The sequence below is a fragment of the Solanum pennellii genome, chromosome 12, assembly GCF_001406875.1.
Source record: "Solanum pennellii chromosome 12, SPENNV200".
Taxonomy (NCBI): domain Eukaryota; kingdom Viridiplantae; phylum Streptophyta; class Magnoliopsida; order Solanales; family Solanaceae; genus Solanum; species Solanum pennellii.
Genome location: NC_028648.1, coordinates 3,476,998 through 3,487,771, shown reverse-complemented (window position 1 = coordinate 3,487,771; position 10,774 = coordinate 3,476,998). Strand labels below are relative to the sequence as shown.

The 10,774-nt window shown below is 37.0% G+C and overlaps 1 protein-coding gene across 1 annotated transcript; it reads right to left on the bottom strand.

Moving 5' to 3' along the window:
• Window positions 1–1,819: 1,819 nt before the first annotated feature.
• Window positions 1,820–4,142, bottom strand: LOC107005933. The gene is made up of 4 exons (XM_015204577.1): window positions 2,841–4,142; window positions 2,331–2,581; window positions 1,989–2,025; window positions 1,820–1,885 (listed from the first exon to the last, which is right to left on the bottom strand). Exons 1-4 carry the CDS (start codon window positions 4,140–4,142, stop codon window positions 1,820–1,822), a joined length of 1,656 nt encoding a protein of 551 aa, XP_015060063.1.
• Window positions 4,143–10,774: the final 6,632 nt, after the last annotated feature.

Genomic DNA, 10,774 nt, shown 5'->3' with positions numbered 1-10,774 from the left:
GGGAAATAGAAAGAAATATGGAATATAAAGAAAGAGAAAATAAGGTATCATTTTGGCACTCAAAATATGAGACAACAGTCAGATTCCTGAAGGACAGACATGTGGCAAGTTCTCATGCATAATTCAAACTGCAATGTTAAGATTGCTAACCTTCGAGAAAGGACCAGGTCCCTCTCTGTAGTTTGAATGTCATTGCCTAGATCTATCCTGACCTCCCTTTTTCTTCATCCCCTTTTCCATGTGTGTATACCTACAAAAGATATGAAACTGAATTTGCTAAAACATACATAACCGAAAAGCAAGGATACCTGCTCCCTTTTCATAGTCATTAAAAGAGTTGATTGCTTCAGGTAGGATCCATTCAAGAAGGTTTTAGCATTTCCATCATCATCATGATTAATTCAGCCAGATTTTTATGAGGTTCAAGATGGTTCCTGATCCACAAGAGTTGACCCCATCAAGCTGCACTTGCTACATTTATTACCTCAGTTGATGAAAGAGCAATTGAATCTTGCCTTTTAATTCCACACGAGTGAAAGACCAGCGCATAACATAATCCACTCTTGAGGTACTCAATCTATCAGCTTGATACTTAGCATAATCAACAACACCATGTACTACAAATCAAAAAGTCTCCCGATGGACAGAATAGGACCAGGTCCTCTATCTTCTTCAGATGACTTAAGATTTTCTCAGCAGCCTTCAAAATATTTTCCTTTGTACATGAGTAGATTCTTTGAACCCGATTGATCAGCATCCAGCTTCTAGTTAGTGCCAAGAAAGTATGAATTGTCTATACACCCAAAATATGAAACTCTTTCAGCAGCTTCTTTGAACTGGCACCAGGTTCTTTCTTTGATCAGACATCAATGACCCCTGAATGTTGTGCTATCTTTTTCTCTGTAGCTAAGCTCCTATGAGAGTATTCGACTGTTCCATTCTTAGAGCTTCAGTGAAGATGTCATCCACTTGATCTTCCTTCTTACAAAGCTTCATGATGACATTATCCCTCTTTATCATTGTCTTAACTTCAAATATTTTACGCCATTTGAATAGCTCATTAATGTGCTTTTCTGGGCAACCGAGGGTACCTTTCATGGTGTGCTAAATCTGTAGCTCTAAGAAGAAATTTAATTTTTCCTTTATGCTTATTTCAACACTCACTTTCAATGAGTGAAATAGAAATAAGCTCTTCACACAACACCTCAAAGATTGCCTCAAAGATGACATCCATCATCAATATGTACCTGAATGATTAGCAGTTCCTTGCATATTGAATTCAAAGAGAAGACTTTTTGACAATTTTACCTCTCTTGAAGACATTGTTGAGGAGCATGCTTGGACAATTGATCAACTTGTTGGGGAATCGACTATCAGAGTTTGCTTCTTTCAAATTGAGCTTGATTAGCTTCTTCATTCTCACCTTCAAAATTCACATTATCAGTTTGAACTGCATCATCTTTGTTCAGCACTGTCTAGAGGACCAGGTCCCTCATCAAGTTCATCATCTGCATCATCTTCTTTGAGATTGTTGGATTCATGAAGAGGATGTTCTTCAGCAAACTCACTATTTAAACCATCTCTCTCATTCTGAAGCAACTCTTCTATCTCAAAAACTTCTTTCCTTGCAACTTCTAAAATCTTCTAGACTCATCAATAAACACATGACCATTTTTAGTATACCCCTGATAAGCCTTGCTGGAGGAAGAGTGTACCACAATTATTCTTTTATCAATGTTGAGATCAAACTTCTCATTATCATCATTTTGGTCACAAACATGTACCATTGATCACTTCAGTCGAAAGTTTCTTGAAGGATTCAAAGTCTGCATATTTCACCTGAAGGAGGTCTGATCTGCTTCTCCTTAACATCATCAATCACAACCTTTGTCATTTGCAAATATTATATTTATGTAGACTGGAACAGGTCCCCTGACACAGGTTTGTGCAGCAAAGCAACACTCATGAGCACGTCTCCTTAATCATACCTCAGCATTCATACCTTGAGCATTAAGTTCAGTGAGACTATCACAATGAGCAGTAAACAGATCAGCAATATACATGTTCTTGCATCTCTTTTCTATCAAAATCATCGCCCGAGAGAGCAAGTTTGTGACAAAACAGTTATCTGATAAGAGCTTAGCTACATTTCATTCATCACAAATCTACACCAATAGTGTAGCGTTTCTTGCCATTCGCCAAAAGAGACACCTCCACCTTGAAGTGTCTTGAGAGAGAGGAAGTTTTGTAACCTTTTTAGTCATGTGTTTTGAGCAACTGCTATTCATAAACAAACACTGACTGCTTCCTCTCTTCTGCACAAGAATTACTTGTTAGACTTAGGAACCCACTTCAACCAGAGTTCCCAATAACTGTCAAAAGGCTTAACAAGAAACCTTCCTGTCCAAGGGGGCAAAGTGTTCTTGCTAAAACGATAGCGAGGACCAGGTCCCTTGCGCTCCGTTTCCACATTTCTGTCGGATCTCACAAATTTATCAAGAAGACCAGGTCCCCTTTCTTCCTTTTCTTGATTATTTTTAGATCGGACAAACTTCACATGTCTTTCTTTAGCTCTTTTCAGCTGTTTGGAATAATTTGACGAACTTCCTTCAAATTTTTCCAAAATTGGACAATCTTTCTTATGATTTCCATCTCGAAACAATTCTCAAACAACAGATTGTCAGCATCAGGAACACTTTTGCTTCGAGGATTGTAGGAGGATTTTATCTTGTCACAGCCTAACCCTCTTCTACTGTTGTTGTCTTGACCAATCAGATTTGTAAGAATCTTAGAGGAATTGGTCCTTTGAGAGATTTTTTCAGTTCCTCTTTTACACGGACCAAGTCCCTCTCTAACTCAAGATTTCTTCCTAATGCAATTTTGGTCTTCATTTCAGTAGTGTGCAGCTTATTCTCAAGCTCCAGCTGCAAGCTGCTTGCCTCATTCTTTCCATTAAAAGTTTTATTAGTTACCCCTTTCATCTTTTTCTTCAGTTCTAGATTTTCAGCTTCTAGAACACGCATTTGACTTTTAATATCAGATATTTGGGCAACTAATGCAATTTTTCCATCTTGAGAGATATCTAGACTGTTGCTTATGGGATCCTTCTCACTTGTCAGCTCACTTATCAAATCAAGTAATACAACTGCTAGCTTTCTCAACTTGCTAGTACAAAAGGTATTCAAGTTTTGCTTGAAATAAGATAGAGTTACCTTTTCATCAGCATCTTCCTCGTTTGACTTTGTCATGAAATAATTATCTGTGTGTTCAGAATCATCTGAATCACTTGAGGATTTTTTCCATGCAGCCATATCCCTTTTTAATGTCCTGAAGAAGACCTCTCTTCTGCTTATCTTGGGACGGACCAGGTCCCTCTCAATGTCTTTACCTTCTACACTCTTGACATAATTTTCTTTATTCTGATCAGTCTCATCAATCATATCAGTCCTTTTGTATTTTTCCTTCAGAATGAGACACTCCCTTTTTTTATGCAACTCATGAGCTTGAAAAAGCTCAAATAGTGTATTTGGAGTCGCCTCTTCAGGCCCCTTTGTCTCCTCAGCTAACACACATTCATTTATCCAAGATCTGGGAAGAGTTTCCAGTATCTTAGAGACTTGTTTGCCCACCGGGATAGGTTCATCAAGAAACATGAGCTCATTGGTTATGGTGGAGAATCTTGTCTGAATTTCATGAACTGGTTCACCTTCCTCCACGGTGAAACCTTCAAACTGAGCAGTAAAGAAATCTAGCTTAGATTTCCTTGTTTCCTCAGTACCTTCAAAGGTATTTCTCAGGAGATTCCAAATTTCTTTGGCTGATTCACATGAAGAGATCAAATCATAATCTTTCATTCCAATGCCACACATAAGCAACTTCTTGGCTTTGTAATTTTTTCGAACTAGTTGCTTGTCAGAGTCATTATATTGTTGTCTAGTTTTGGGAATGACTCTTGTGACCTCTCCATATTTAACCTCCATAGTTGGCACATAAGGACCTTTACATATGACGTCCCATACTTCACTGTCCTCAGCCATGAGATAGTCTCTCATCCGAATCTTCCAATATTTGTAGAGCTTATCATCAAAAAGAGGAGGTCTTGTGGGAGACAGATTTCTTTGTTTATTCAGTAGTGACGCCATTTCTCGCAGGAACTTCTCTCTTGGTGTTAACCAGATAGAGAGCACCTGCTCTGATACCACTTGTTGGAATATGTGCGTCCACTACCAGTCAACGGACCAGGTCCCTTGACACAGCAAGAACAGTGCGGAAGATTAAACAATATAAAGAACACAACACAAGCAGTTTACGTGGAAACCTCCTTGCTCAAGGGAGTAAAACCACGACCTGTTGCACAGGATTTACAACCGTCTTCACTAATCTTCTCAAGCAAAAGCGAAACCCGGTTACAATCAATGTGAGAAAAAGTTATTAATCTCACGATCAAGTAATCTACCTATTACTTGAAGAGCCTAAGCGGATACAACACCGCCCACTAAACCACCTAACTCTAGATGACTTAGAATTTGACTAAGCAACAAACCAATGTTGCCCACTAAATCAGTTAGCCTTAACTGATTTAGACTTTTACAAACCCAAAACAAATATCTGAATCCTTTATAGATTAGGAACAGATTTACAATGTAAGTACATAGACACAAAGCTCTAAATACAACAAAGATTCTTCTTTACTCTATCAGGTCCTTCTGTTGAGTTGAGCAATGTTCTTCCTTGAAGATGGCCTTCTGTTCAAGCTTGTGAATTTTCAGAGAAAATCCAAGTTTAATTTGCCAAGTCTTGAATTTGTGTTTGTTGGAAAGAGATAATATAAATTCCCACAAATTCGTTGAAGTCATCCCATTGGCTGAAGGCCTGCTGTTGGAAAAGCTGTGCACCTACCGCATCAGAGATGACAGCTTTTCTGACAGCTGTCTTGTCGTCCTTTTCACGTCACAGTCTTGCGGGTACCAGGTCCCTTGCTTGCGGGAACCAGGTCCCTTGCAAACTTCTATATGAGTTCTTGAAAAGGCTTGCTGACTGACTTCCTTCTTTGGATGAATGAATATAACAATATTATATTTATAAAATAACCTATTGAATCATCCCATTTAACACCCCTAGTTGAAATTGAGTTAAATTGCATGTGAACAAATTTGTGGGGTAACTAAATTTCATGCATCATATTTTTTGTTTGTTTCACTCATAGACCCACATGTGATAGCATTCATAAATACTCATCTTTTATTGCAATTGATATGGCAATTTTTAATCGAGGGTATTTGTTAGAATTCATATAAAGTTTATAACAAATTATTTTACGTTTTTCTTTATCTTTTTGAAATAGAGTTCATGCTTGACAAAATAATTTTTTTTTAATATTTAGAATTATGTTGTTTTCCTAAAAAGTTGAATTTGTTATTTAAATTTTATTTGCGAAAACAATTTCGATTATTCACGTAACATATATACACCCTTTTATTTGTATAATAAATAAAGGACAATAATTGGACCATTTATAGTCCCTTTCAATAATTTCCACCGTTGAAATTTTGAACACGTTTTTTTATTAATTTAGAAATTGGTGGTAAAAAGAAGGAGAAGAAAAATATACATTACCTGCCTTTGTGAAATTTTTATTTATCTTGTTTAATTTATAAGCACGTGCAATTTATTTTCAATTGAGAATGGCGGAACACATATTTTTATTAGTCAAAACAATTCTTTTCTAAATTTTAATTTTCACTAGGCATTCGTTGATTTAACTAATTATCTTTTATATAACATTACTATTTAAATGATTTTCACATGATCAATCGATTTATATATCTTTAATTTAAAATATATATTATTAAATTAATGTTATTAATTATACTTGAAACTTTAAATTTATTACTATAACTTCATGTAATCTATTACCCCCTAGACTATAACCGAAATCTCAGAGACACATATTAACTAAACTAAGGTCCTATTACCTCCTTGAACTCATTTATTTTTTTTGTAATTTTGTGCACCTTTTGGCTTATGTGGCATCCAAATATATCTCATGCATCTCAAATGCGTGGAGTCACTGAGTATGTCACGTAAGGAAAAAAAAGTGTACAAAATGACAAAAAAAATAAGTTCAGGAGGTAATAGGAACTTAGTTTAGTTGATGTGTATCGCTAAGATTTCGGTCATAGTCTAAGGGAGTACTTGTATATTTTTCCAAAAAAAAAAAAGAGGCATTTTTTTAGAAATGGACTAAAAGAGATCCATTCGTATCCTTGAAAAAATGGCTTTTACTGTATCAAACTCACAAACACTGATCATATGCATGGTTGCATGTCTTAACTATTTTATTCTTATGTCAATCGAACTTTATGAAAATATCTATGGATGTGTGTAAAATCCGCTGGAAAAAAGTATACTTTTTAAAAGTCAACTTAAGTATAACAACAATTTTGAAGAATTCAAACAACACATCTTTGTAATGCCTTTTAATTTCAGGACAAAAGGACATGAAAGTTCTAATATGAATTTATGTCACGTATATTCCGTAGAACACCTGGTCCACCATCTTTTTTGGTGATTCAGATTTTTGACATATTTTTTACCAAAAATTTATTTGTACGTTCATTAAGACCTTAGCTATGGATTCGGTTGGTCACCATGGCCAAAATGACCCATTTTCGAGGTCAAACGAGCCTCAAAGCAAGTAAACCCCACATTTCTCCGATTTTCGTGTGCTATAGTCCATGCAATTTTTGGTGATCTAGAATTCTAACGTGATTTTAGCCGAGAATTTACATGGGCGTCCGTTAATAACTTATCTATAGAGTTAGTTGGTCACCACATTAAAAACGGCTCATTTTTAAGGTCAAACAAGAACCAAAGAAGGTATACCCCCTCCTTCATTTTGTCGATTTCTGTGTGTTGTAGTCCACCATTTTTTTGGTGATTCAGAATTCCGTCGTCATTTTTGCCAAAAATTTACATGGACGTCCGTTAAGACCTTAGTTATGGATTTAGTTGGTCACCACGACTAAAACGACCCATTTTAGAGCTAAAACGAGCCCCAAAAGAGGTAAACCACCCATTTCGCCAATTTTCATGTGCTATAGTCCACCATCTATTTTGGTGATCAAGAACGCCTATGTCTTTTTTGCCAAAATATTTACCTATACGTATTTTAATACCTTAACTATAGAGTCGGTTGGTCACCACGACCAAAATGATCAATTTTCAATGTCAAACGAGTTAGAGCAAACTCCCAATTTTACCAATTTTAGTGTGCTATAGTACATGGTTTTTGGTGATCCAGAATTTTAACGTGCTTTTTATCAAAAATTACATGGATGTCCGTCAAGACCATATATATGGAACCAGTTGGTCACCATGGAAAAGACGACCTATTTTCAACGTCAAATGAGCCCTAGAGTAGGTTAACCCCATATTTTGCCGATGTTTGTATGCTATAGTCCACCATCTTTTTTGATGATCCAAATTTTTGATGTGATTTTGGCCAAAAATTTACATGGACGTACATTAAGACCTTAGGCATGGAACCAGTTGGTCACCACGACCAAAACAATCCATTTTATAGGTTAAACGAGCCCAGAGTAGGTAAACCCTCCATGTCGCCAATTTTCGTGGGCTACAGTCCACCATTTTTTTGGTTATCCGAAATTCAGACGTCTTTTTAGCCACAAATTTACGTGCATGTCCATTAGGACCTTAGTTATGGAGCCGGTTGGTCACCAGAGCTAAAAAGACCCATTTTTAAGGTCAAACGAGCCCTAGAGTAGGCAACCCCTCCCCCCATTTTGCCAATTTTCGTGTGCTATAGTCCATTTGGTGATCCGGAATTCCAATGTGATTTTTGCCAAAAATTTACATGGACGTCCCTGAGCCAGTTGGTTACACAACAAAAACGATCCATTTTCAAGGTCAAACGAGCGCACATTTTTTGTAAACTAGAATTCCAACATCATTTTTGTCAAAAATTTTCATGGACGTCCGTTAAGACTTTAGTTATGGATCCAGTTAGTTATCACGGCCAAAACGGCCCATTTTGAGGTCAAACGAGTCCTAATGCAGCTAAACCCCCATTTCACCAATTTTAGTATAATATAGTCAACCATCATTTTTGGTGTTCCAGAATTCCGAAGTCCTTTTTGCCAAAAATTTACTTGTATGTCCGTTAAGACCTTAAATATAGAGCTGGTTGGTTACCATAGCCAAAACAACCCATTTTCAAAGTCAAATGAGCCCAGAGTAGGTAAATCCCCATTTTGTCGATTTTCGTGTGCTATAGTCAATGAGATTTATGGTGATCCGGAATTTTAACGTAATTCTTGCAAAAATTACATGGATGTCCGTTAAGACCTAATCTATTGATCCAGTTGGTCACCACGTCAAAAATGACCCATTTTCAAGGTCAAACAAACGCAAAGTAGGTAAATTCCCATTTCGCCAATTTTCATGTGCTATATTTCACAATCTTTTTTGGTGATAAGAAATTCAAACGTATTTTTTTGTCAAAAATTTACATGTACGTCTCTTAAGACATAAGATATGGATTTGGTTGGTCACCATGGAAAAACAACCTATTTTTAAGGTCAAACGAGTCTCAAATCTAGTAAATGCCCTATTTTGCCGATTTTCTTGTGCTATAGTCCATGAAATTTCAGGTGATCCAGAAATCCGATGTGATTTTTGACAAAAATTTACATGGATGTCTGTTAAGACCTTATCTATGGACTCAGTTGGTCACCGCGGCAAAAATGACCCCTTTTCAATGTCAAACAAGCCTAGAACTGGTAAACCCCCATTTTGCCGATTTTCGTGTGCTATATTCCAGGATTTTGGTGATCGAGAATTTTGATGTGCTTTTTTCCAAAAATTTACATGGACTTCCATTTAGACCTTATCTATGTATCCAATTGGTCAACACGACAAAATTACTCATTTTAAAGGTTAAACGAGCCCAGAGCAGGTAAACCCCCATTTTAACAATTTTTATGTACATAGTCCACCATCTTTCTTGGTGATCCAGAATTCCGATGTCATTTTTGCTGAAAATTTACATGGAAGTCCGTTGAGACCTTATCTATGGAGCTATTTGGTCACCACGGCAAAAACAACCCATTTTAGTGGTTAAACGTTCCCCAGGGAAGGTAAATCCCTTATTTCACCAATTTTCTTGTGCTATAGTCCATAATATTTTTTGGTGATCCTAAATCTCGATGTCTTTTTTGACGAAAATTTACTTGAATGTCTGTTAAGACCTTAGTATGGACCTGATTGTTCACCACGTTAAAAATGACCCATTTTCAAGGTTAAACGAGCCAAGAGTAGTTAAAACTCCCATTTTGTTGATTTTCGTTTGCTATAAGTCATATGATTTTTGGTGATCATGAATACCCACGTGTTTTTTGCCAAATATTTACAAGGATGTCCGTTAAGACCTTATTTATGGAGACAATTAGTCACCATGCCAAAAACGATTCATTTTTAAGGTCAAACAAGCCCTATACCATGTGAACCCCTCATTTTGCCAATTTTCGTATCCTATAGTCCACCATCTTTTTTGGTAATTATGAATTCTGACGTCTTTTTTGCCGAAAATTTACTTGTACGTCTGTTAAGACCTTAGCTATGGAGCCGGTTGGTCACCACAGCCAAAACGGTCCATTTTCAAGGTCAAACGAGGTCTAGAGCAGGTAAACCCCCGATTAAGCCAATTTTCTGTGCTATAGTCAATGGGATTTTTGGTGATCCGGAAATCCGATGTAATTTTCTCTTAAAATTTAGGGATAATGCACAAGTATCCCCTCAGCCTATGTCCGAAATCTCAGAGACACACTTATGCTATACTAAGGTCCTATTACCCCCATGAACTTTTTAATAATAATTTTCTACCCTTTTTTGACCTACGTGGCACTATCTTGTGGGCCCAATGCTGGTTGACTTTTTTTTCAAGCTAGTGCCACGTAGGCCAAAAAGGGGTAGAAAATTATTTATAAAATAAGTTCAGGGGGGTAATAGGACCTTAGTATAGTATAAGTGTGCCTCTGGGATTTCGGGTATAGGTTGAGCGGGTACTTATACATTTTCCCTAAAATTTACATGGACGTCCGTTAAGAACTTATATATGGATTTAGTTGGTCACCATGACAAAAGGACCTATATTTAACGTCAAATGGGCCCTAGAGCATGTAAACCCCCATTTTACCAATTTTTGGTGCTATAGTCCACCATATTTTTTGGTGATCCAGAATTCCAACGTCATTTTTGTCATAAATTTACATGGGCGTCCGTTAAGACCATAGCTATGGAGCCAGTTTCTCACCACGGACAAAATGAACCATTTTAGAGATCAAATGAATCCCTATGCAGGTAAACACCCCCCTCCCCATTTTTCTAATTTTCGTGTGTCATAGTCCACCATCTTTTTTGGTAATCCGTAATTCCGCCGTCTTTTTTGTCGAAAATTTACATGTACGTCTGTTAAGACCTTATCTATAGATCTGATTTGTCACCGCGATAAAAATAACTCGTTTTCAAGGTCAAACGAGCCACAGAGCAGGCAAACCCCCCATTTTGTCAATTTTCATGTGCTATAGTCCATAATTTTTTTGGTGATCTGGAATTCCGATGTCTTTTTTTTCAAAAATTTACATGTACATCCCTTAAGACCTTAGGTATGGAGATGGCTGGCCACCACGGACAAAATGACCCATTTACAAGGTCAAACAAACTCAGAGCACGTAACCCCCCCCCCCCCCCCCCC